This window comes from Colletotrichum higginsianum, chromosome 3 (genome assembly GCF_001672515.1).
Source record: "Colletotrichum higginsianum IMI 349063 chromosome 3, whole genome shotgun sequence".
Classification (NCBI taxonomy): domain Eukaryota; kingdom Fungi; phylum Ascomycota; class Sordariomycetes; order Glomerellales; family Glomerellaceae; genus Colletotrichum; species Colletotrichum higginsianum.
Window position 1 is genome coordinate 5,734,271 of NC_030956.1, and position 25,896 is coordinate 5,760,166.

General features: G+C 52.9%; 9 protein-coding genes across 9 annotated transcripts; 7 read left to right on the top strand and 2 right to left on the bottom strand.

Moving 5' to 3' along the window:
• Positions 1-2,063: 2,063 nt before the first annotated feature.
• Positions 2,064-3,968, top strand: CH63R_05278 (Carboxylic ester hydrolase; the record flags this gene model as incomplete). Its single annotated transcript, XM_018300253.1, has 6 exons — positions 2,064-2,222; positions 2,281-2,388; positions 2,477-2,693; positions 2,760-2,832; positions 2,893-3,628; positions 3,693-3,968. The coding sequence occupies 6 exons, from the start codon at positions 2,064-2,066 to the stop codon at positions 3,966-3,968; spliced, it is 1,569 nt and encodes a 522-aa protein (XP_018161499.1).
• Positions 3,969-4,680: 712 nt separating this feature from the next.
• Positions 4,681-6,111, bottom strand: CH63R_05279 (phosphotransferase enzyme family protein; the record flags this gene model as incomplete). The annotated part of the gene is made up of 1 exon (XM_018300254.1): positions 4,681-6,111. The coding sequence occupies one exon, from the start codon at positions 6,109-6,111 to the stop codon at positions 4,681-4,683; it is 1,431 nt and encodes a 476-aa protein (XP_018161500.1).
• Positions 6,112-7,924: 1,813 nt separating this feature from the next.
• Positions 7,925-8,804, top strand: CH63R_05280 (D-alanyl-d-alanine carboxypeptidase; the record flags this gene model as incomplete). Its single annotated transcript, XM_018300255.1, has 4 exons — positions 7,925-8,018; positions 8,072-8,484; positions 8,547-8,722; positions 8,777-8,804. The coding sequence occupies 4 exons, from the start codon at positions 7,925-7,927 to the stop codon at positions 8,802-8,804; spliced, it is 711 nt and encodes a 236-aa protein (XP_018161501.1).
• Positions 8,805-9,849: 1,045 nt separating this feature from the next.
• CH63R_05281 (TAM domain methyltransferase) lies at positions 9,850-11,513 on the top strand (the record flags this gene model as incomplete). Its single annotated transcript, XM_018300256.1, has 8 exons — positions 9,850-10,032; positions 10,094-10,123; positions 10,183-10,273; positions 10,325-10,602; positions 10,663-10,721; positions 10,791-10,928; positions 10,983-11,402; positions 11,459-11,513. 8 exons carry the CDS (start codon positions 9,850-9,852, stop codon positions 11,511-11,513), a joined length of 1,254 nt encoding a protein of 417 aa, XP_018161502.1.
• Positions 11,514-12,751: 1,238 nt separating this feature from the next.
• CH63R_05282 (Methyltransferase domain-containing protein) lies at positions 12,752-14,336 on the top strand (the record flags this gene model as incomplete). Its single annotated transcript, XM_018300257.1, has 8 exons — positions 12,752-12,865; positions 12,926-12,958; positions 13,018-13,111; positions 13,164-13,417; positions 13,473-13,510; positions 13,583-13,720; positions 13,782-14,201; positions 14,264-14,336. The coding sequence occupies 8 exons, from the start codon at positions 12,752-12,754 to the stop codon at positions 14,334-14,336; spliced, it is 1,164 nt and encodes a 387-aa protein (XP_018161503.1).
• A 179-nt stretch (positions 14,337-14,515) lies between these two features.
• CH63R_05283 (NAD-dependent epimerase/dehydratase) lies at positions 14,516-15,304 on the bottom strand (the record flags this gene model as incomplete). The annotated part of the gene is made up of 1 exon (XM_018300258.1): positions 14,516-15,304. The coding sequence occupies one exon, from the start codon at positions 15,302-15,304 to the stop codon at positions 14,516-14,518; it is 789 nt and encodes a 262-aa protein (XP_018161504.1).
• A 1,210-nt stretch (positions 15,305-16,514) lies between these two features.
• On the top strand, positions 16,515-18,339 carry CH63R_05284 (WSC domain-containing protein; the record flags this gene model as incomplete). Its single annotated transcript, XM_018300259.1, has 3 exons — positions 16,515-16,713; positions 16,791-16,873; positions 16,942-18,339. 3 exons carry the CDS (start codon positions 16,515-16,517, stop codon positions 18,337-18,339), a joined length of 1,680 nt encoding a protein of 559 aa, XP_018161505.1.
• A 2,496-nt stretch (positions 18,340-20,835) lies between these two features.
• CH63R_05285 (GPI anchored serine-threonine rich protein) lies at positions 20,836-21,462 on the top strand (the record flags this gene model as incomplete). Its single annotated transcript, XM_018300260.1, has 1 exon — positions 20,836-21,462. The coding sequence occupies one exon, from the start codon at positions 20,836-20,838 to the stop codon at positions 21,460-21,462; it is 627 nt and encodes a 208-aa protein (XP_018161506.1).
• A 2,527-nt stretch (positions 21,463-23,989) lies between these two features.
• CH63R_05286 (Amino acid permease) lies at positions 23,990-25,748 on the top strand (the record flags this gene model as incomplete). Its single annotated transcript, XM_018300261.1, has 2 exons — positions 23,990-24,177; positions 24,269-25,748. 2 exons carry the CDS (start codon positions 23,990-23,992, stop codon positions 25,746-25,748), a joined length of 1,668 nt encoding a protein of 555 aa, XP_018161507.1.
• Positions 25,749-25,896: the final 148 nt, after the last annotated feature.

Sequence of the window (25,896 nt, forward strand, 5' to 3'; positions counted from 1 at the left end):
TGGAGGTCCAGTATGCGGACTATATGTGGATAGAGCGATTAGCGAGGCTGACCGAAGTCAAACACCGCTGAGAAATGCTGAGTAGAAAAAATAGAACCAACTGTTAGGGGCGCATCCATTGTATTTCCTTCCGAAGCTTTCGGACTCGCGTAAAAGGTTGCCTTAGAAAAAGTGTAAAGACAAGCGCGGGCGCTGAGGTAGCGGTCTGGGTGGTTGTGCGATGCATACAGGGCAACCACAGGTTTATCTGTATTTTCTCTCATCCAAAGAATCAGGCTCTCGGCGCTGGAGATTGTCAGAGGTAGGTCGATGATCACGGCGGCTTCGGAGCCGATGATGAGGGAAGACACCATGTTATAGATCCTCTCGGGTTTGCTCTCCTGCACATCCGAGCCCCTTCCATCAGAAGGAGGGACCCCCTTATGTGATCATACAGCAAACACGTTGGGGCCGAGACGGCACAGAAAGTCAAGTTTGGCCGAACGAGGGAGATTGGACAGTGAGTAATCTAAGTTCGGTTCAGATGGAGAGTCTAAGTGAAGTGGGGAGTTTCGCCCCGTGGACAGAGGAAAATGAAGGCTTGATTGGATTCTCTCGAGAGATGAGGCGATCAAGTGAACCGTGCGATTGAAGTTAGTGTTGACGGTGGAATCATTGCCCAGAAACTACTAACCAGTGTTGTTGAAATGCTGCGCAAGTCGGGCCATCCCCCCTAGAGCCTATTTCAAGGCGAAATGCTGCGCGGCAAGGACACGGCGAGGTTATTTGTCATCGGAGTGTTGGCATCACGATGCAAATAGCACACGGCACTGGTTTGCTGCGCTCGTGATGCCGTCTCCGTGCATTTATCCAATGTCCTCCCAGAATCTCTCACAACCACTCATATCGTCAGTCCCTCTTGAGTTAACAGTCCGTCTTCATCAACCACATCAACCCACCATATTCCCTCTGAGCTTTTGGGTGTCCGCCCTCGTCGGGTCGTTGCTCTCGCCGACGACGTTCGCGCTCAACCTTCCACAGTACAGCGGCCTGAAGGTTGCCCAGAATGGCAGTATCCTGGAAGTCACTTTTCACAACCCCAACTCGGCCATCAATCTATGGGGCCAAGACTTCCAAAATGATATGGCCGACCCCGTGCAAAGGCTTGAGGAAAAAAGCCGGACACTTTAGAAAAATATATGATCAAGTCAAGTGTTTAGTGTTGGGGCCAACGATGATAAGCGGTACTTTCCCCTCTCCATCTGCACTTAACAAAGGTATTTTCTATCACATCCCATTTAAATGAGTCCAGCTTTTTTTGTCACCCGCTTGTTCAGCTACAGACCACGTGCCTCGACATAGGAGACCAGTTTGATACTTCGAGAAAACTGTGTCATAGATCAATTTAAATGTTGTTGGCTAACTTTGAAAAAAATCAATTTAACTGGCTGGAGTCGGGATCCGAACAGTGCCAGACTTTGGGACAAATCTAGTAGTAGAGGAGATCGCAGGGCTGCAAAGTATGCAACCGGATCTGCTGCACCAAGTCGACCTACCAAGTATTTGAAATAGTGAAGGCTCGGTTCTGCGATCCACGCTTATTTGTATTGTTGAAGATTTCATGTCTAAGATCCAACGGCAGATTTGACACAAGGAAGATTAAAAGCATCGATTGCGGGCAAAAATTCCTCCGACATCACTTGAACAAACTAGCATGTCCGTATAGCCAGCCATACACCATCCCTGGCATTCACTGGTCCAGAGACTCAGTACTGGCGGAAACTTTAATACCAACCTTAGTGAGATGACATGCCCTGCATCCTTGCAAGCGGTTACCTTCTACAGGTGCAGGTGCGTTTGCAGCGAATGCTAAAAATTACTTTTAGAGGCATATCGGACAAACAGGTAAAATCACCTGAAGAGCTTGATTTCCTGCAAAATCAGAAAAGAAGGCAGACATAAAGATAGGATCTGATCCTGTCTCAACCAGAGTTCAATCCACTCCGTCGCATATTCCTTACTTCATTACGCACGTCTCAGCCATTCGGCCTCCTTTAGTCTTCTTTTTACTTGCTGATTTCACAATGAGAACACAATGTCCCGTAAACTATGTCCTGAGGGCCGTGGTTGTTGCCTCGAGCCTTGCGGCCGCCAATCCCTATGTCTCCCGCTGGACTATTGGGCAGTCAGTCAAAACCACTAGCGGGCTCGTTGAGGGGCATGCCGCACGCAACGCTTCACAGGTAGGAATAAGATGAAGCCCGTGTATGTAACTTTATTCAGTAAAAAATAATGGAGCAGGTATCCGAGTACTTGGGCATTCCGTACGCTAAACCACCTGTTGGCAATTTGCGCTTCCAACCCCCGGTCAAGTTTTCGGGATCCTCGACTATCAATGGCTCGGACTATGTGAGAACAGCACCCTCTTTGTCTTGGAAGAGATGTTAAAGGTTTCTGTTCCTTCCGTGATGGGTTTCGAATTTAACGGCACCACCAGGGACATCAATGCATGCAGCCTGTTGGCAAGGGCACCAGTCCTGATGCTTACGAAAAGCTCGGGGTTCCCGCCTCAGCCGCCGCGGCATTCACTGAGCTCAAGGTGACTGGTTCTCAGAGCGAGGATTGCCTAACCTTGAATGTGTGGACCAAGCCACAGACGGGCGATTTGCAAAAGGCTGTGTTGGTGTGGATTCATGGCGGGGCCTTTACGACAGGTATACAGGCAATGGGCTTGGATGCTTCTTCAGCTTGTGCGACGAACTAACTGACTACTTCTGTAGGAAGCTCCCGCGTTTCAGGATATAATGGAAAGTTCATTGTGGACCAGACTGATGTTATAGTCATATCCTTGAAGTAAGCTTCTGCCTGGCTTTGGAATTGAGAAACCCTTGTCACTAACGCCGTCTACTGTAGCTACCGTCTCAATGTTTTCGGGTTTCCTGGCAATCCTGTTTCTGCCCCGAATCTTGGACTTCTTGACGTCCGCCTAGCCATGGAATGGATCCGTGATAATGTAGGAAATTTTGGTGGCGATGCTAGTAGAATCACTCTCTTTGGGGAATCTGCTGGGGGCTCATTAGTCGACTACTACTCATACGCATACGTATCTGACCCAATCGCCAAGGGATTCATCCTTATGAGCGGCGTTGCTAACGGGTTTGGCATCTTCACCAACAGGATTGCCAGTGAGATATGGTTCAACACTACATCGGCTACTGGCTGCGGTAACAATCTAACCGATCACCATGCTGTTTTCGACTGCATGCTTCTCAAGAACTCTACCGAGGTTCTCGCGGGCGTGTCTTCGGGAAAAGCTGGTCTCGGCTCTGTAGGCGGACTTCCTTTCTCTCCTACTGTGGACGATGTTCTTGTATTCGCCGACTACAGCATTCGCGATTCGGCAAAGGGCGGCTACCTCATCGGCAACAACGATAATGAGGCTGGTTTATTCAAGCTCGTGGCTCCGGACAACATAAATGAGACATTCTGGACTAGGCTCAACCTCGTGTCGTTTAATTGCCCAGCAGCAAGGAGGGCGGCGCGGGCGGCATCTGCCGGACACCCAATATGGCGATACCGTTACTTCGGCGCCTTTCCAAACTTGGCCATCACTACGAAACCGCCCAGTGGCGCGTGGCATGCATCAGAGGTTAGTGATGCACCTACTCTCCCTCAAAGTCTAATATCGAGACTCAATAGCTGACGTCACTCAGCTCCTTGCCTTGTTCGATACATGGCCCCAGTCACCAATCGCCAACACACCGCAGCAAACCGCTGTCGGTAGGTATCTCCGGGGTGCCTGGGCAACATTCGCTAGGAATCCGACTTCTGGTCTTTCTGACTATGATTGCCCCGGGACATGGGCCACTTACCAGGCCGATAATGCTACGCTCAATCGGATCTCATTCGCAAACCAGGCGGCTACAGATATAGCATTAAGCAATGTCTATGACAGGGACTGTTCGGCGTCAGGCATTCCAATCAACTAAACAATCAGGACCTGATCAGTGTATTATAGCAGCTAGTAGAAGTTTCTAAGAGGGCTTTTAGCAAGCTTAGGCTAGCAAAATTAAAGCTGCTGTACTAGAAAGTTTAGGCAAGAGTCTACTCCTAATTACCCCCCAGGTTTACTAAAAGTGTGGTAAACTTTCTTGTGTATTAACTTAAAGATAATATAATGTGTTATAGGCTAGGAGTGTAGAGATAGGACTCTTCTATCAAGAAGTGCTCAACTAAGGCTAATTAGTTGTTAGATCTTTAACTCAAACAACGTTACTAGATACAAGGATAGGATAATAAGGGCCTTAGGAGGAGATACTCCTAGTATTCTATAGGAATATAATATCTTTAGTAAAAGTATTCTTACTTACCTACTAAAGTACTTGATCTAAGAAGAAGTATACTAGGAATAGGCTACGTGCGCAAAAGTAGCACCTACTAAAATAACCTACTCTAAACAAATTGGTTTAGCAATTCGCAGTACTACTAGGCTACTAGTAGGGCTAGAAATAAAAGTAAACTCTACTTCTTCTACGCACTCAAATTGTCATTTCCTGTGAGAACCTGCTGAACAAACCAAATTTCCATTGCTCTTGCTTTAGGCGCGGAACGAGTTTGCTATAGATTTAACTAATTTAAAGAAGAGGCTATAGAACTGCAGTTGCTATGCTTTGTTTCCGGCGTGAACATGTGTCCTTTAGATCAGGATGCTTCAGTCTCCCCCTCGACCCAGGCTTCTTCAAATGCTGCAATCTGCTTTTCGGTGTGCTCAACGTACCTCATCATCTCAGATTCCATCTCAGTAGCCAGTTGCGGTCTATCACCCCCTGGATGGAGTTTGTACAACTCCTCCCAGTAGATTGCGTCAACGCGATCAGCTTTGTGGGCTGCGTAATTGAACCAGCACCGCTTGCTAGTCCAAGAATCGAGCATCCGAGTGGACAGCAACTCCTCTTCATCCAAAGCCTTCCCCGCTTTCTCTATACGCCTCATTGCAGCCAGAAACTGGTCCAGGTACGGTCTATAACTGTCCAAGAACCAGGGGAAGAAACCCCTTTCGAGACATTGCCCTGGAAGAACTCTATGTAGCCATAGTGGTGGATCGCATGCAAACTGAGCCGGCATAGCATTGGTAAATTCGAGATCGAGAACGCCGGTAATCCGGCCATTGTCAGGGTTGATGACCATGTTTCGCGGGTCGAGGTCCGGGTTGAAAGGAAAGAAAGGACCGCTGTCATCACCGGGTTTGCAGAAGAGGGTAACAAGCTGTTCGAAGCCTACACGGGCTTTGAATCTGTGTCGAGCAATCTTGGCGGCCTGTTCCGCATCGCAAGTCGACGTGCGATCATGAGGAACGTTTAGGTTGCGCAATTCCCAGAGCTGGATACGTTGCTGGTCGGCAACAAAATCAAAGTAATCTCCAGCGCGCCGGAGTGGCTTGCTGGGCCATCCGCCAGTCGGATAATCGGGCACGCCCAATAGGAGCTGGTGCATGTCCATCGTGAGCGGGCGTTGCGTGACTTTCCACTGACCCGAGACAGGATCTTGGGCGAGAGACCCAATCTCTTTGAAATGCAAGCGGTTGAGTTGGAGGTAGAAGCTCGCCAGCTGCTCGTAGACGGTCGACCGCATAGCGTCCGCGTCCGCGTCCTTGCCAGGCGCCGACAGCTTCGTCAGGAAGTCGCGAAGGTTGTGGCCTTCGACGAAGTCCATTAACATGAAGGGCAGTCCAAAGGGCGAGAGGTTGTTGGACGTCTGTGAGCTGGCACTGTACAAATGTGGAATGGGAATGCTCGTGTTTTCCTTGAGATATCTCATCCACGCGACTTCGTTCGCCACTTTCTCCGAGGCGAGAACCAAAGGCGTATGTCCCGGCTTCGGAATTCGAAGGGCCACGTCGTTCCCATTGAAGGCCCGGAACCGAAACATCATGTTATAGGAGCCTTCGACCCTTTCCACAAATGTTGCTGGACCACTGTCATTCAACTGTTGAGCGACAAAAGCTTCGAGCTCGCTGATGACATAGGGATTGATGGCAGACGATACCCAAGCATGGAACTTCTTGCTGCCTTCGTTGTAAATAACACTGTCGTACATGACAGTGAGTGAGGATGACGGCAGGCGATTTTCCATGGTGACAGGTGTCGGCGAAATGTGTCATGAGGTGTTGAACAGTGAGCATAGGAGGATGTGCTGAGGGATATATTTGAGATGAGAAGGGAAGGAAGGGTTGGGAGTCTAAAACGACTGATTGTCAAAGAGAAGCTTATTCGTAGGCCATGGTGAGTGATTCAAGGCCTCGGCGAAAGTTGAGGAGGAAGTGTCAACAGCAGCAGACAAGAGCATTTTCGTTTTTAACTCACCTTAGGTGCTTCTGTAGGTGATGCTTGAAGAGCTTTAAACCACAACAGGTTAGAATAAGCAAGGCAAAAGCTATATCATCACTTACCCCTCACTTCACTTGCCTCATTGAAGTCGATACTTCATTGGCTGCCTTCTCTTTTGACGCGCTCACATATCTTTCTCTGATGCCGCCTTTTCGCGTCTACCTTGAGTCGACGATAACTCTGCCAATCCGACCAAGTCACTAAACAAGGGTTGACTTTTTGGAACCCATAGTCGACCGGGTATGCGTGTCTAAAATATACCAGAAAAGGACGCTGCAGCAGTACGGCTGTGACTTGGTCATCAAGAAACGGACACTGACAATGTCGAAGTCACTACACTGGCGCCCTCTGAATTCGAAGGGAGAATCGCTCGACAGCAACAGGCTGTGATCTTACCAGGATTGGAAAGTGAATACTCAAAATTCCGTGTCGTCGCATGAGGCCTCGCAGCAACCAAGGAAAGTTAGGCTTGGGTCAGACGCAAATCAAATTACTAGGGAAGCGTCAGCCGTAGGTTTCACCCACGCATTCTTGACTCACAAACCGCCTGCATTTCGCGTGGGTAACCATAGCTACATGCCCTTTCACAACCGTCACAGGATGACGTTCTCCCGGTTTTACTTGTCGGGGGGCAATTTGGTCCGGGGAACGATCCCGGCGAAGTTTTCACACGCCGTTGAAGCCACATGTGTCTTTCCTAGTGTCTCGGATTTTCAAGTTTGCTTCTTTCGAGATCGCCAGATGACGCCATTCTGTAGCGCTTCTTGTGTATAAGATCTTCAAGGGGAGACGGGATCTGCAATGCTTATTTGTGTGTGCTAATCCACGGGCCGCTGGCAATGGCTTGCTTCTGTGCCATGGCCACCGATTCCAGGCCTGTTGACATGTATCAAAGAGAAAATCCTTTTTTTGAGCCTCGGACCCATGTCATTCAAGGAGTCACTGCAACAGCAGTAGTAACGCTGGAAAACACAATAGGAACGCTCTAAGTGCGCGGTTCGAACTCGGCCTAGTCGCTACGGTTTGCCCCATCCTCGTCTCAGCTGAATCCTCAGAAGCTTGTGCAACCTTCATGTCGCCCCACCCCCAGCCGCTAATCTCGTGGTATAAGCTCATCCTGATGCACCCCTGCTATTCGGGCAACGTTAGTGGCTGATCATCCGAGACTAGATGTCGGTGGCTTTCTCATGACCCCAACCTGTCCAACTTGGGGCCAACTACTACACGCATGAACTACACAAGAATTACTTGATTCTGAGCGGAGATAGTCCCTTGAGAAAGCCTCAGCTGAGTTTAGTGACGAGTGCCAAGGCTTCGGCTGTGCTCACAATGTAACCGTAACGGACACCTCCAGCTGAGGCCTAACGAGCTGACATTCTGTGCGGCGTAAGATCGGTCAAACTGAAGACCTAGCTAACCACAGCTGTCTTCAAGAATATAAAAGCCCAAATGTCTGGCATTAACCTTGCTTGAGTCATATAACAACTATTGCAACATAATAGCCCTGCAACTTCACCCGCAAAAGCAGTCCCCAGCCAATAACTTAGCATCTCTTCACCATGCACTATCAGTCTTTTCTCGTCGCCTCCCTCTCATTCAGGGTAGCAATTGCAGCCCTCAACGAGCCATGCTACGGTTCGGGAGGCAGAGCTGGTTCGAGACTCACACCCACATTCCACTCCCTTCTTCACTAACATTCTCATCAGGTGTCTGCGTCACCACAAGCACCTGCTCCGCCAACGGAGGTACCACCATTGACGGCGCCTGTCCCGCCGATGCAGCAAACGTCAAATGCTGCACCAAGTCGCCCTGTGGTAGCGGCGGCAACTGTAGATGGACAAGCGATTGTGCTGGCACGTCCGCCTCGAATCAGTGCCCAGGCCCAGGTGCCTTCATGTGCTGCTCTTCATCGGCCAGCGGCTTCGGCGGGTACGCCGCCCCTTTGATCCCATCTGTCGGTGCTTGCAAGCAAGTTGCTGTTGATGGCGCAAAGAAGATCGTCGCGGCATTCCCTGGCAGGGTTCGGGAGGTTTTCTGCATACGCGACTGTGCTTGCCCCGGCACTTCGGACCATTGCTGCGGCAAAGCAACGGATATGATGTGTTCCGATGGCGGCGGTGTGAGTACAACATGGAATGCTTTTTCATTATAGCTTTGCGGTGCTGACTAGAGACGATGCAGGTACCTACTATCTCTGGCAAAGAAATTGCGGAGTGGGTCATGAACAACCGCAACGCGCTCAACTTGAAATATGTCATCTGGGGTCAGAAGATCTGGACCACCTCCCAGGACTCTGTAACCTCATGGGCAAGCTGGCGTCCCATGGATGATCGAGGCGATTTTACAGCAAACCATTGGTAAGTTCAAGCACCTGGGGTTTGACTTGTAGCTAGCTGATGGTTGTGACATAGGGACCATGTTCACGTCAGTTACAACTAATTTTGGAGCGCCGATTGGTTTATAATTGCACTGGAACATATGGCAACTCGGATTGAGATCTCTTTGAGCTGGAACTGTAAGATGATCTCGGGTCAGAGATTCCCAGTAGAACATTGCTCCTTGGCTGTTATACGACGGACATTATTTTTACATCAGTTTGCAACAATAGGGACGAACCTCATTTGCAGGTCTCCCAAGATATATCAAATGATTCATTATGCTGTCGAGATGCGTCTGGCTGGTTCATCCGGACGGTCTAGGCTAGATCACCGGATGACACGAAACGTGTAACATCGCAAGAGTGCTTGACTACGAATAACCAGTGACTCCATTCGTAAAATGGATTATGACAGTCAATCTAACCTGATCTCTTGAAAATTTTGGCTCTTGGAGCTGCAACCGATAAACACTTGAGGAATTTGGTATCGGCACTCGATTCCAGTGGAAGTCCGCGACAGGGTTCGCAAGAGGGAGAGATGGTTGAACCAAGCAATAATACATAAGAAAACCAGGGTCGTTTCACCGATGAACTGCATTTGGCAGGTGCAGTGCTACTTGTTCAGTCCGTTCTGGCGCCCAGCAAACATAGGCGATCCCTGCCCTTGTTAAGACCCTGCCTGGTGAGGCATAGCCTAACTGCATCCTTCCATTGTTTACTCTAATAGTATGCTTGAGAGATTCAGCAAAGGAAGAAGAAAGCGACTGGAACAGTCCACCGATAATAGACTTCCTCAAGTAAAGTAGAATGTCATGCCAAGGGGATGATCGCCAATGATATCACGATAAAACATCTCGCATCGTTCATCCGAATTACCGCTGGCCGACTCCTTGGCCCAACCCAACAGAATCTACCGGTCCAGTTTCTACTTTGGGGAGAAAAGCCGCAGCAAACATTTGAAGTGGCGTGATGGCCACCAACATGCATGAAACTTGCAGTCCAAGAAGAGGGGTAACAACTGCTTGATTTCTCTATTTATTGGTAGTTTTGTTTCTCAATTAAAGTAGTTTTTCAATTCAAACACGGTGTCAAAACTAAACCGCTCTCATGTCTGAGGCCAAAGATATCGCCAGCACGGCGGAGCAATCCTCTGTTGCATCACCGTCTGCCTCTCTACCATTTCAGTCCTCGATAGCGCCTGAAACAGCAAACCCGGGTTCGTCTATTACTTCACAGACTGGCCAGACCAACATCACAGCCACTATTGCACCTGCTATCGACCCTGAAGAGGTATGACAGAATACTTGCGACATCTGTTGTAATGATCTGACTAGATTGGCTTTATTATCAGTCTGACGATGGGTCTTCTGCGAGAGGAGAGGTAAGACTATTTTATACAATCTTCACTCAGGCCTTCTTGCTGACTCCGTACTGTCATAGAGCGTTGCTTCTTCTAGCATCAGCGTGACAGATTCTGTTCTTCAGTATCGAATCGAGAACGGAAGAACGTACCACAAGTACAAAGATGGAAGTGAGACTTTGTTTGCTTGAACTGAGGGGGATCGGGTCCTAACCACCACAGAATACTCGCTTCCTAACGATGAGAGGGAAAATGAGCGACTTGGTAAGAGCACCATGAGTTCATTTGTGTACTCGACGACCAGACTGGTTGCTCACGATGGCTCACCAACAAGAACAGATGTCCAGCACAACATGTTCCTTCTCAGTTTCGATAACAAGTTGGGAACGGCTCCCCCAAACATCAGAGGCTCCAATGTAGAAGTCAAACGCGTGCTTGACGTTGGAACGGGAACCGGCATTTGGGCCATGGAGTTTGGCGATGATCATCCCGAAGCCGAGGTATATCGGGAGATTCTTCTTTTTCATTACACGTTGACCAGAATTGGACGCTGACGTTAGGTTATTTGTCCGTCATTCAAGGTTCTGGGAATTGATCTCTCAGCAATCCAGCCGATGTTGTAAGACTGCTGGCCACTAAGACTCATGGCATGAGTCTGAGACGATAGCTGATGAACATTTCCTTGCAGCACCCCTCCAAACGTCAAATTCGAGATCGATGATGTCGACGAACCATGGACGTATTCTCAGCCCTTCGATTACATTCACACCCGGATGATGACCTCTAGCATTGGCAACTGGAAGGAATACATCCAAAAATGTTTCGAGTCAGTTTGATGTACCTTGTTTTCCATCCTTTTGACCTTTCTAATTATGGCCAGCAATCTGGAACCCAATGGCTATCTCGAGCTGAACGAAATTGATCTCACACCAGGTTGTGACGATGGAACTCTCAAGGATAGCCACGCACTGGTGAAAATGGCACGCCTTTGGGGCGACGCCGCGGAGCACTTTGGCCGTCCGTTCCAGAACAATAGAGATCTGGTGGATACCATGGCCGATGTTGGGTTTGTCGATATCCATGCTCAGACATTCAAATGGCCCTCGAACCCGTGGCCCAGAGACAAAAAGCACAAAGAGCTGGGCTACTGGAACTACGACAACTCGGTTGCCGGCCTCGAGGCCTTTATGATGGCTCCTTTTACCAGAGTTCACGGTTGGACCAAAGAGGAAGTTACAGTGTTTGCGATGCAAGTACGAAACGAGATGAAAGACCCAACCATCCACTCTTACTCCAACATGTAAGTTCTTGTGGTCATGTTGGCTTTCGTTGACCCTTCTAATGCACTTGTCGCAGTTGGTCGATATATGGCAGAAAGCCTGAGAGACAAGATAGTACCTCGGGAAATTGAAGTTGTGTTACAAGGCTAGGGGAGTCTCGAAAGGAGATGCTGCAGCTAAGCGGCTTGTGTAAAGGGATGCTCTGTCTACTTGCACTTGAGTGGAGTTCAAATTTGTTAACCTCTTCTTTCATTTGTTCTTAAGGCGAAATAGTTCGTGCCACTGCAGAATAACATCGCATTCGGTATTGCAATGGCGCAATTGTTTATGATGACCATTCGTGATTACCATCCACAACATTGAAGCTGACGACATAGGTGCTGGTGGCTACTGGGTAAACCTCTTGGTCGTCGTGTTGTGATTTGGTTGCAACGATTTGAGCACACTTCCAGGCATCTCAAACCATAGATGTGGGTTCTCCTATAAGCAAGATGCAGGTGTCTAACCAGTATGTTCATCTCTTGAATGTGGTGGGAACCAATTGAGCTAGGTACACGTGTATTCTAAGGAGAGAACAACATCTTGGAGACAACAACGTAACAACCAATTACATCCTCCAATAGAGAATCCGTTTCATTGCAGAACATAGCCAAAAGTCATCGCTTCCAACGCCAATGCCATCTGAACCCAACGGCACAACTCTCTTGGGCCAGACGTTGATATGATACAACCTATTCAAGTAAGACTAGTAACATTGATCGCTTTTGATGCTGTGAAGGCCACAACGGCGGGGGTCGAGAATGCTCCATACATTTGCAGGGCCAAATAATTGTGACAAGCCCCCCGGTAGGGAGGCGCACTCCAAGATAAACTTGAGAGGCACAATCTGAGGTAGAAAACCCTTCCGAAATCTGGGTCATGCTGTTTAAGCGAGCCGACGCCTGAGCCAGGGGCAACAGCAAGCATCAGCACATCACAGACCAGCATGATGCACATGGAGCACATGCAGCACATTTCTCAATGCAGAATCGCGCATGGCGGTAGAAAAAGAAAGCAACTGAAGAACCTCTCGGAGCCAACCAAGCAAGTTCCAGGGGGTTGTTTGCCAGTCACTCCGCATATTGACGTGGGGGACGTGTTCGTAAAAGGGACCATTCTCCGAGTCTCGGCTGATGCATCTTGCACCAACATACACATGTATTTTTGGGAAATGCCCCATGAAAACACGTCTTAAAACGGCCTGCTTGCCGCAAACCTGCATAAATTTCTCCAGCCAAGGAGAGGGGTAACAAGCAGGATAAAAGCTGGTGCGTGCCAGCGAAGATGGTCTCGCAAATTCTCCATCCATTGCACCACCACAGCCTTCATCATGTCCGCGGCAAACAACACCGCGAATGCCCCACCGGCGGTTTCGCCGACCGCACCTGGAACCAACCACCCCAGTTTCTCCAATGGTGACGGGGACATTATTGTTGCAGATGATGTGAGTCTGCGTGAGGTCTTCGGGGACGACTTGTTGCGTAAAGACTGACAATTGACAAAGTTCACCGACGACGACAACGCTTCTACCAATGGCGTAGGTAATAGCTAGCGAGCGCTCATTTGCAACATTGGTCTCACAATCATGGATCACAGTCAAGCCTTGCTTCTTCCAGCACGAGCGTTAGCAGCTCGGTTCTTAGCTACCGGCTCGAAAACGGTCGGACCTATCACAAGTACAAAGATGGCAGTCAGTTCATCAATCGCACTTGGTATAGAGCTATGCGTTGACTTGATGCTAGAATACTTCATGCCCAACGACGAAAGAGAAAACGATAGACTCGGTAAGATGGTTCAAAAACTGCCTGGAAAGCATATGCTGATTGAAGAACGGGGTGTAGACCTCCAACACAACATGTTCATTCGCTCATTCAACGATCGGCTGGGAACTGCCCCTCCTAATGATCCCGGCGCCAAAGTCGGGCGCGTTCTTGATCTCGGTACCGGCTCCGGCATCTGGGCCATCGACTTTGGGGACGACAATCCTGGAGCCGATGTGAGCAACGAACGTATCGAAGCTTACCCGTTGTTCTATGCTGACTACGCCTCAGGTCACTGGAGTAGACTTGTCCGCCTCTCAGCCGGAATTGTAAGGACAATATCTTGATCCTGATACGATATCGTTTGCTGTTTCAAGAACTAACGAGCTTTGAACATTTAGCGTACCTCCAAACGTCCGTTTCGAAATCGACGATGTCGAAGAGCCTTGGACATACTCACTTCCGTTTGACTACATTCACAGTCGAATGATGACTTTCAGCATTGGCAACTGGGATGCGTATCTTCAGCAAGCCTTTGAGTAAGTGGACCATTGTTTTCATGTGGCGATGAGCGCAAACATCTCATTCACTAATGCCCAGTCATCTCAACCCTGGTGGTTACCTTGAGCTCAACGAGACGGACCAAATGCCAGTGTCTGACGACGGCACGCTAAAAGAAGATTCTGCGCTTGTCAAGAGCATCAAAATGCTGGAGGAGGCTGCAATCATCTTCGGTCGTCCCTTTACGGACATTCCAGGCCTCAAGGACAAGATGATCCAGATCGGGTTCGAAGACGTACATATCCAGCGCTTCAAATGGCCTACTAACGGATGGCCGAAAGAGCGTAAGTACAAGGAACTTGGTCTCTGGAATTATGAGAACTTTGCGCCGGGTTGGGAGGCGTTCACGATGGCACCTCTGACCAGAGCCCTCGGTTGGACAAAAGAAGAGGTTCTTATCCACGTCATGGAAGTCCGCAGGGATCTGGCCGACCGAAACATCCATGCGTACTTCTCAATGTAAGTGGAAAACTTGTATTTTTTCGAGATAGAGTCTCTTTCGCTGACACTCTGATCTTCAGTTACTCTATTTGGGGAAGGAAGCCCAAGGAAACCCCCGAGGCAACGGGTGCCACTGAGACACCGGCAACTTGAGGCGTTGGGATAGCCAAAGATTAGACTGGCTTCTGTTTAGTCAGGATCAAGACCGAGAGAACACGGAGAACATACGACGGGGGGAAGGCCGTTTGAATTTTGTTTTATATTACCGTCACAAAAGTACATGACCCGTTGAGTGAGAAACATGAGCACATGCAATTGACATCAACATGGCTCTAGTAGTACCCTTCGAAGGTGTCCTCGTGATCTCTTGCCACCTGTGAAACAGCCTCCTGAATCGTCAGGCTGTCGTCCTTGGGTCCAAGGATGTCAAATGCCAGGCCATACGTCTTCTTGTTCTGGATCGCCGCGTAGATGACCCCCGCGACGTCTTCTCGGGGGATCATGCCGATAGTGCCCACCTTGCCTGCGCGGATCTTGCCCGTGCCCGGCCCTTCACTCAGACCACCCGGTCTCACGATGGTGTAGTCGAGCCGGCGGGTTGCGTTCCCCACCCTCAGCTCCGTGTCGGCCGCTAGTTTCGCCCGCAGGATGGGACCGATGATACCCCACATGCGGTCGCTGAGCTTCTCGTCGGCGTCGGTGTACCAGTCCGGCACGGGCCTGTTCTCCCGGTCGCGGATGTCCAGGGCGCTGATGACGACGTAGCGTCGGGCCGGGACGTCGGCCTTAGACAGGGCATCCATGACGCGGATGGCGCCGTCCCGGTCCACGGCCTCGGCGGACTTGGGGTCCTTGCCGCTGGCGGCCCACACGACGACGTCGGGCCGGGTGCCTTGGATGATCTTGATGAAGTCCGCCTCGGAGCCGGTGGCGATGTCCTGGACGATGGGCTTCGCGCCGATGGCCTGGAGGTCTGGGATCTGGTCCGGGTTGCGGATGACGCTGAAGATGGTGTGCGGGGTTTCGGCGTCTCGGAGGATCTTGGTCAACTCGCGGGCGGTTTTGCCGTTGCCCCCGAAAATGAGGGCGGTTGGCATGTGGAGGATGGAGGCGTCTCCCATGTTTTCTTGACTTGTTCCTTGGCTTGGGTTCTTGTTGAACGGTTTCACGCAGGGTTTACTAGGGTGAATTTGCCCAACTTCAAGCCGAAGCCATGTCCGAGACCGCTGGGCCGTTTGGCTCCTCAATTGACTTCGATGACGGCATAACAATTCCCGGTCCGAGACACACGCTAAATTAAGTTTTTGGCGTGGAACGGAAGAATATCGAAGCCGGGAATAACCCTCGTATGTGTGGACACTGCCCCGTCCCATGCTTCGTCTCCCATGTTACTATGTAACACTGCAAGGGGTCTGGTGCGTCTCCTTTTTTTTATTTAGGCGATCTTGGCCTTTTGTGTCCATCTGATCTTCGATGACTTGCTTTGTCGTCGGCGGCGTCACGAGCCAGTCTGCACTAAGATCGATCTTCACTCCAGTAGCATTCGTATTGATGATAGTGATGCGCAACGTTCAGGCGGTACAGAGCCAAGACAAGTAACCAGAGTTTCGATGCTTCCATCCTTACAACAAACAGCTCAATGTACTGTTTGGTTACAGGTGACTGGCCATGTTCGACGTACGTCAGGCCCAGTCAGGCTTCTTCAGCAAGGGTGCCCTCACCAGCAAAATAGGAGAAAACACACTCTCAACCCCCGTATTTTTGTCTTGTCTTGTCAGCATTGCGAAATGTCAGATTCCCATCTCGAAGGAAACCCCACCCTCCTCATCAAAAGCCTCTCGCATGATAGATCTGTTAGCCCATCCGCTCATGCACATGCAGCCTTTCTCAGACGACCTGATCACCGATTCACCGCGCTCGTATCGACCCCATCCTAGACTCGTGATGGGTAATTCCAGTTGCCTTATTGGGCAGGAGATTCCTCCCCCACGCTGCGCCGGCTCTCGGGCTAGGGAGGCCCGGTCTCGGGAAATGAACCAAACGAGGCCTTACCATGAAGCATATCTGGGCTGCGGCCCATGACGGCAGGGACCCGACCGCCGAAAGACCCGTCCGTCGGTCTCGGTATTCGCTGGGAGGGCATTGGGGAAAACCAAAATAGGTAGTCTGCCGACCGCGGGCATAGGAGAATACGAGATGAGATTGTCTCCGTCCCCGAGGCTGCAGGGTCCAAGGGTCGCCCCGTCCAACGTCGCAGTCTCGAATTGCCAGATTGGCTTGGCCAGGATCTGTTTATTTTAAAACAGCAGAGGGCGGCCGTCGCAGGATGGGATGAACGCATCTTGTCGCTCGTTCAGTCGTTCGTTCGTTAACCCGCACACAAGTCCGTCCATCATGAAGCAGGGCATCCTCGCCGCGCTCGCTCTGGCATCCGTTGCCAGGACGGAGTATGTCTGGCCGTCGCCTTACGATGAGATTGAGGATCATCTCTCTCTGCAATCGGGCTACCTGCGCAGGGGCTTCATAGATGGTCCGTCACACCGAGCTATCTGACTGATGATGCCTCCACTGGGCGTGTACGTGTTCTATCCTGTTAACACCAAATAGGCGTCATCAACTGCGGCTTCGGCGGCAATGTCCCAGGCCGCCAAAACTCGGCCGAATGGATCCGCGCTGCCTTTCACGATATGGTAAGCTAGCTTTTAACTTTCCGTGGCGCCCCAAAGTCTTGCATCTCAAAAGACTCACAATCTCGCAGGCCACACATGATGCTACCGCCGGCACTGGCGGCCTTGACGCCTCCATCTTCTTCGAGCTGGACCGTCCCGAGAACATCGGCGCCGCCTTCAACAACACCTTTGGCTTTTTCAGCAGCTTCTACTCCGTCCGTGCCTCTGCCTCTGACCTGCTGGCCATGAGCGTTCTCGTCGCCAGTTTCAGCTGCGGCGGCAACAAGATGCCCTTCCGAGCCGGCCGCATCGACGCCCACGAAGCCGGTCCCGCCGGTGTCCCGGAGCCTCAGACCGACCTCAAGACCACCCAAGACGCCTTCACCAAGGCCGGGTTCAACACGAGCGACATGATCGCCATGGTCGCCTGCGGTCACACCCTGGGTGGCGTCCACAGCGTCGACTTCCCCGAAATCGTCGGCGTCGAGGCGGACCCGAACAACGACACCATCGCGCACTTCGACGTCGAGTTTTCCCGCTTCGACCACGGCGTCGTGACCGAGTATTTGGACGACACGACCAAGAACCCCCTGGTGGCCGGCACCAACGACACGCTCAACTCGGACAAGCGGATCTTCTCCGCGGACGGCAACAAGACGATGCAGGCCATGGCCGATCCCGCCGCCTTCCAGGCCACCTGTGCCGACATCTTCACCCGCATGATCGACACCGTGCCCGCCACCGTCAAACTGACCGAGCCTATCGTCGCCACCGACATCAAGCCATACATCGGGGGCCTGTTCCTCAAAGATGACGGCAACATCTCCTTTACCGGACAGATCCGCATTCGCACGTCCGCCGACACCGGCCGGGACCCTTCCGATCTGTCCGTCCAGTTGACTTACGCGGACCGCAATGGCAACGGCTCCAACGCCATCACCACCCGGAAGGCGACTTTCCAGGGCGGCTCGGCGTCCGGTCTCTGGCGAGAGTCGTTCCACTTCTGGGAGTTCGACGGCACCATCAGCCCCGACGTCGGCATCAGCAAGTTCTACATCCACGTCACCAAGACGTCGACGAACGAGACCGTCACCTACGACAACGCGGGCAACGGCTACCCGATGAGCGACGTGGTCCTGTACCAGAAGTCGCAGTCCTGCCTCGGCGACCCGGTCGACGGGAAGCTGGCGCTGACGGTCAAGGCCCTCGTCCGCAAGGACCGCGCGCCCACGGCCGCCGGCGGGCTGACGCTGGATCTCGTCCGTGAGATCCGGAGGCAGGGGGTGATCGTCCCCAAGCTGGAAGTCGAGACCATCGACTTCCAGTCCGCCGGGCAGGACAGGGGCCAATGGGCCGTCTACACGGCCGGTGCTGACCTCGACTCGCTCGGCTGGAGCACTACGTTTGACATCAAGTTGGGCGGAGACGACCCTGTCGAGGTTGCGTTCCAGAAGACAACCGGCTTGGGATCGAATGTGTGCAGCTGAGCGACGCGCAGTTTTATCAGATATCAATGTTCTGCATTTTAATTTCATGAAACGTCTAGATGCTACAACGGGCGCCTCCGCCCAAAGGTGTTATCTGTTGCCGTGACCATGAAAGCCAACCGGCACCCTATACCACTCAAGACTTGTAGTGAGAAAGTCTTGAGCAACAAGCATCAGTTTTTGTGCGACTACAACCTGCCGAAACTGTCTTTTTCCAGGCCACAAGTATGTAAAGGGACACTTACTCGATTAGGTTTCCGTCGGGATCTCTGACGTAGACGCTCTGAATAGGGCCCCGGGCACCCGTCCGCGCAACTACCTTCTCGCCCTCGAGGACCTGGACCCCGTCTCCCTGGAAGCCCCTGATCAGCTCTTCGAGGTCCGTCCCGTCCTCGACCAGAAAGCAGAGGTCCGCCGTGCCCGGGAGCGCCGTCTTGGCCTTGGGCTCGAATTCCTTGCCCTGCTGATGCAGATTGATCTTGTGCGGGCCGAACTTCAGGGCGTGTCTCTGGACCGACGGGTCCAGGGGCGACGTGAAGGTTTCCGCCTTCATGCCGAGGTGCTTGGTGTACCATTGGACCGTTCGCGGGACGCTGGCGCAGGTAAGCACGAGGTGGTCCAGCGTCTTGACGACGGCTCTTGCTCCGGACATTGCGGCGAGTGTGGATGGAAAGAGACTCGAGGGTAGTATGTGAAGAAGGCGCACTGGTTGGAGTTGGAGGCAGCGGAAGGTCTCGACAGTTACAGAGTCAGTCGATGAATCTTTGTTGCTCGACTCCTCGAGGAAACGGCTGGCGGGGGAAGTTGGCCGGCTTTTGAGGAATTCCCCAGACGTCATTGGTGCATTACGGGCCGGACCGTGCCGAAGTCCCGACACGTTCGGCTTCCACACTCGGTGCCGAATCTCAATCGCCGGGCCTCTCCATTTGGGCCCCGGTCCCCCTTCATCCATACGGAAGATTTTGGTTAATCGAGAGTCTCAAGTCTCCGGTACTTCTTGGTTGTCGACTGGCGCGTCCAGAAAGACGGCCCACTTCTAGATGGGTCTGACAGCTTTCGCCCATGTTGACTCTGAAAGTCGGAATATCCTGATTGCAACTGATCGTGATCAACGATAGCCAACGTGGTCTGTCTAACCTGCAGCGGCCTTCCTCCTACATAATGACACGTCGTTTTCTGTACAACTGACGCCCGGAAGATCATGTAAGTCCAGAAACCTCGCTTCTGTCTGATTACACGTCTGCCGCTGGTTTTGGACCATTCTGAAAGAAGCCAACTGTATACCAGGTGGACCTTAGCATCGCAATTGGCCGCTCGATCGTGCTGATGGAGGCTGGCCGAGAAAGTTGTGGTGTTTCTGGACGGCGATCTATACCTACATTCTATCCCTAAATGCCCACGTCGTGCAGGTACTTTTGGCACAGCGTGAATGGAAACAAAAGCGTTCATAGGTATCCCTGGTAGAGAGGCAGAAGGCTTGATTGAGCCTTCGGACATCGTGTGAGGCAACACCATCATCCTCCAATCTTCATGAAAACGTGGAGTGACCCCAGCGCTCATCAGCGAATGCCCCTTGGCTAAAGGCTTTCCAGCCAAGCTCGCGCAAACCCTCGAGCATTCACTTCAGCATGTCAACTGGTGAACAGAAAACTCCCCTGCGTCGTGGATTGGGCGAAGATGACGGGCATTACACCCGCATCATCCATCATCCGGCCAGCGCCGCCTCAATTTCCCCCTCCCTTGGAAATAAAGAACAATTACCCAACAGCTGAGCCAAAGGCTCGTTGTAGACTTTGGTCAATAGCCCAACACCATGTCCACAGCCTGCTGCTAAATTGCATGATCAACATCGACCAAAGTCCAGCCGCAGTCACGATGTAACGCAGCTAGCTGTAAGACGGGCAGACACGCCCTCGGGATAAAAAGCAAGCCCACCGCAGGGCGTCTCCTCTTGTCATTGCGAATCAGCCCTGCGGTTTCTTGGGGTTTTGAGATCGGGGTGAGTGGTGGCACGGGGTGATTAGGCTCCGTGATTACCTGCGGCCGAGGAGCTGAACGCCAGAATAAGCAATCGCCCAACCCCAGAACCCGGTTCGCGACGCCACCTTCCCCTCCTCCAACTTTACTCAACAGCCATTAAATTGAGGCAGAAGCTGGTGCGATCGTGACCCGGGTCGTTTCTTGTTTCCTACTGCAGCTGCTGCAGGAACGAGAAGCGTCGTTGATGTGTGGCACATCCCTCGCAACACCGTCGATTGGACGCCACCTTGAAGTTCGTTGGCAAGTTCAATCTCCGCCTAACATGCGAGCTGGGCAGTCTCTGTGTATCATGGAACAGCAGGAGAAAGCCCAACGGCGCAGCTTTGCGCTGTGCGCCGTGTACTTAAGGGCGAAATATCCACAGTTGAGACGTAGGATACTGAGTTCTGGGTCAACATATCAGCCCACAAACCCTCAATCTCTCTTTCCAGTACACTCGCGCGGCTCGTTCCCATCATGCTCAAGACACTTCTTATTTCTGCTCTCTCGGCTTCAGCCCTCGCCGCTGACGCCTTCCCCGTCTTCAACAAGCGGCAGACGGTCCCGATCCCGTGCAGCGAGTCCGGCCGAAAGGCCTGCGGCGATGGCTGCATCCCCCTGACGTACACGTGCTGTCCGGACCAGCAGGGCGGATGCCCCCTGAGCTCGACGTGCTGGCTCGGCACCAACGGTGCGTACGGGTGTTGCCCGATCGGCCGACGTTGCACGGGCCCGGGCGGAGTTGATACCCTGCCCGGCAGCACGGTAACCTCCACCATCTTCTTCACCGAGTCGGTGCCGGACGACGAGACTTCGACGTCCTTCTTCGTCTCGACCTCTACATCAACATCGAAGTCGGTCATCATATTCACCTCCTCCGAAGAGAGCACCTCGACACAGACTCGGTTCGTGCCGGAGCCGACCACTTCCTCGCCGCCTCCCGTGGCCACCAACACCCGGACGACGACATCCGCAGCGCCGACGGCCAGGCCGAACAGCACCTCGGCTGGAACGCCTCCTGTGACCGTCAACGGCGCGAACAGCCGAGGCGGATCGCTCCTTCAGGCCGTGGCCGCCGGTGCCGTGGCCTTGCTCGCGATCTGAGATGGACCGTGGGACAACACAGAGATCAGGTTGTACGTAAGAGTCGCTGGAAGCTTCTGTCGGATAAGGGCGGAGAGAGAGTTGAACAATGCAGGAGGAAGGAAATGTTGACTGTGCTATGATGCCTTGTAAGTCGGAGGGGATAGCTTAGGTAGTAGTCAACACGTAATGAAAACGAAAGCCGGCAGGTTGTTCCTCGTCTGCCCCAGTGTTGTCAGTCTACGAAACCCGCAAAGTGCGGTGGTTTGACCCCAATGCGCCTCGTGCTCAGCCTCTGAATCTGGGGCACTGGATCCGACTCTCCCATATGGCGTGCTACCACGTGGGGAAGGGGAAAAGGGCGTAGCACATGGCTGCGTAAGGCGTGATGGACATGGAGAAAGTTTGGGCATGTTTCGCCCCGTCGTTATCTTGCGCATGACACTAGACTGTTGGTACCAAGACTAAAAGGACTGAGTCAAGCCTTGTCGCGGAGATGTGCCGTATCATTGAGTGGTCAAGATGATGGGGATGAACAGCCGCAAGACAAAGCTATTAAGTCTTGTGTATTCGGGATCGGGATCGGGAGGAGTCACCGACAAGGCGCTAGTGTTGAAGAGGTGTCATCGGAAGGCAATTCCGGCTTCCTGGCCGGCCTACCTCAATGCGGGGGGGACGGCAAGTTTGGCCCTCCCGGTCTCCGTCTCCAGACTGCCGGACCACCGAACGCACAAGTTTACCAGAACAACGGGAAAGGGTGCATGTCGTGGTGCGTGCCGTATCAGCACCCCTTCCCCAACTCCCCGGTCACATTCGATAAGCATCGTGGTCCCCTGGTCTCGGGGAGATGAGTCGCTGACTTGGCGTCGCGATGGCAGGTTTTCGGTCATGACGATCCATGTGTCCCGTATCAATCACGGCGACACAGCCAGGCTAGACGGGCAAAAAGTGGACGGCGGACATCAGGCGATTCTTATCGAGGGAGTGGCCCGGAGCGGAGGGCTCTGCCGTGCTACAGGTACAGGTAGGCAACGTCGCAACGTGAACAACATGGATGCAGGTCGTATGTCCATGCTTGGTGGGCAATATCGAACATCGATCGGTGTTTACCATAGTAGAAATATCGTTCGGTGTAAGTTCCGCCACGGCCAATCAGAACACGGGCAGGCTTCCCCAGGCCGAGGGGGGGCAACGAGTCGAGAGATGCGCGATTTGATACTTGCTCGGGGTCTCGTCTCGTCGCGGATAGCCACAATTCAAGGGACTCTGGGCAGTCTGGAGAACAACAAAGGAAAGATTTACGTGATGGCTTGGAGTAGGAGCGGGTACCATCGGTGTCATTCCCTGTCATGGGCATCTAATCGTAAAATTCTGGTCCCGTAAATGCTTGTCCCACGTGACAAGGGGCGCGGCCCGAAAGGTAGTTTAATGTGGCTTATGTCAGCCCCATTGCCCCCTTCGTCTGTTAATTGCCAGTCGCTGTTTGAGTGCCGTGTGTGTCTCGGGTAAGTAGGTACGTATACTTCCTTTGTTTCTGCACCCAAATCCCATTGAACCTTCGAATCCCTAGCGCTGATCACAACCTGCCAAAAGCTGCAAGCAAATCACTACGGAACAGAACCTCCCTCAGTCAACCAACCTTTTGGGGGCCATTCCTCTAGACCTCTTATCAACACGGTTCGCCCGAATGTCAGGCCGAGTGTGGCCGAGTGTGGGCTCCGTGGAGCTCGGCGCCCGTCCAGGCTGGTCCGCCAAGTAGATAAGCCTTCCATCCGAGACTCTACCCCATGGGTTCGGTGGCTTACCATGAAAACGTTACGATACAGAAACAACTGATGGACTGTCTTGGTTGCCGCAATAGGCCTAGCCCTTCCCCACGACGTCGAGCTCTGTCCGCCCAGCCAGTGCCGGGCCTGTCGCATCCTGGATTCAACCCTCCAACCCTCCTCCAAGATCAACAAGGGTTCAGTCGCGCACTTCGCTAGTCGCAGTCGAGGTCGCAGTCGCAGTCGCAGACGTCACGTCGCTCGCTCGGCGCACCCAGCAATGCAATCGCCCAGCAGCAGGGGACGTTCGGCAAGAGGGAGAATCAACAGGACGGGTGCCCGTTCCGTTGCTTTGGAGGCCTTGGATTGGGGCCAAGGTACAACAGCTGCAGCCTCCCGTCTTTGCAAAGAGAAAGAAGCCATAAGGACCTAGGGAAGCTTTCGCCAATTCCTTGTCGCCCAGACTCCATATTACTCCAGCCATTCCCCCTTCTGTATCATTGTCCGTCGAACCTTGGCCCTTGGCTCGCGTTGATTTCTCTCTTCGGTTCTAGAATCAATCATTCCTTGGTTGCGCCGGGGACGCCCACCAACCTTTTTTTTGCTTGCGCCGCGACGACAAAGGACTAAAACAATTTTGAAAGAAAAAAAGTATCCGCCGTACAAATACACCGTCGAACCCATCCTCGTCCACAACTCTTCTTTCTTCATCTGCCTTCTCTTCGTCCGTCCGTTTCCTGAAGACGAACCGAATAGTTGACGACACACCTACGCCTGCGATCATGGACAAAGACTACAGAGGCGGCGGTCCTCTGAACGACGTCGAATCGAAGCATGCTGGCGAAAGCTACCCGCGCGATGTCAACTTCGCGGCCCTCAGCGGCGACCCGAACAGCCTGATCAACTCGCAGGACCAGCTTCAGCGAGGGCTCAAGAGTCGACACATCCAATTCCTGGCTCTAGGTGGCGCGTGAGTTTCTTCTTTTGCCTCATTGTTGTCCGACATGCGTCAACTCCTGTGTGAATCAAATCCTTCACCCCGACTAACACCCAATTGCTAGCATCGGAACCGGTCTCTTCGTCGGCTCAGGCAGCATCCTCTCGACTGTCGGCCCCGCGCCGCTCTTCATGGGCTATCTGTCCATGATGATGGTCGTGTGGAACATCATGAACAACCTCGGCGAGATGGCCACCTACCTGCCGCTCAAGGGTATCTCGATCCCTTACTTCGTCGAACGCTTTGTCGAGCCCAGTCTGGCCTTCGCCGCTGGCTGGAACTACTGGTACGCCTACGCCATGCTGGTCGGCGCTGAGGCCTCGGCCGGTGCCATCCTCCTCGACTACTGGCAGACCCCCGTGCACCCGGCCGTCTGGATCACCATCATCCTGCTCGTCACTCTGGCCCTTAACATCTTTGCCATCGAGATCTTTGGCGAGGCCGAGTTTTGGTTCGCCAGCATCAAGCTCATTACCATCCTCGGCCTTATCATGGTGAGCTTGGTCATCATCCTGGGCGGCGCCCCCGACGAGGGCCGCATCGGGTTCCTCTACTGGTACGACCCGGGCGCCATCATACCCTACATGGCGGAGGGGAATACGGGCAGGTTCCTGGCCTACTGGACGGGTTTCGTCCGCGCCGGCTTCGCCTTCATCACCTCGCCCGAGCTCATCGCCCTCGCCGCCGGCGAGACCATTGCCCCGCGCCGCAACATCCCCAAGGCCGCCCGCCGCTTCGTCTGGCGTCTGGCCATCTTCTACGGCATCGGCTCCCTCATGATTGGCGCCATCACCCCGTCGAACGACCCGAGACTCCTCAACCCCAACTCCAACGCCGCTTCCTCCCCCTGGGTCATCGGCATTCAGCGCGCGGGCATTGGCGGTCTGAACCACGTCATCAACGCCGCCATCCTCACCAGCGCCTGGTCGGCCGGCAACGCCTTCCTCTACTCGGGCAGCCGTATCCTGTACAGCTTGGCGCTCAACAAGCAGGCGCCTCGGTTCTTCGCCAGGACGACCAAGCGCGGCGTCCCCTACACGGCGGTGCTCGGCACGTGGTCGATTGCGCTGCTCTCGTACCTCACCATCAGCAGCGGCACGTCGACCGTCTTCACGTGGTTCATGAACATCAGCACCATCTCGGGCTTCATCGCCTGGATCGTCGTCATGATTACGTACCTCCGATTTCGCAAGGCCATGACGTACCACAACATGATGCACCGCCTGCCCTTCCGCACGCCGCTGCAGCCCTACTTCACCTGGTTCATTCTCGGCCTCCTCGTCATCCTGACCCTCACCAACGGCTTCCAGGTCTTCTTCCCCGGCGAATGGAGCACCTCGGACTTCTTGGCTGCCTACATCACGTTGCCCATTTTCTTCGTGCTGTACGTTGGACACAAGATCTGGTTCCGCACGCCATTCGCGCGCAGGGTCGCCGACGTCGACGTGACGACGGGTGTGGCCGAGATGGAGGCCATGGCGGAGCTCGACGAGGAGCCGATTCCGAAGAACATGCTGCAAAAGGTGTGGTTCTGGATTGCTTAGGCTTGTCTCGGGTCGAGGGGGCGAGGATGGAAAATGGGAGAGCGTGAATAGATATATGATTGAAAGAAAGGGTTAAATATTGGAATACAAATTTCGCGTACAGTCATGACTCTGCAAGTTCGTGATCACCAGATTGAAGTGAATGTCT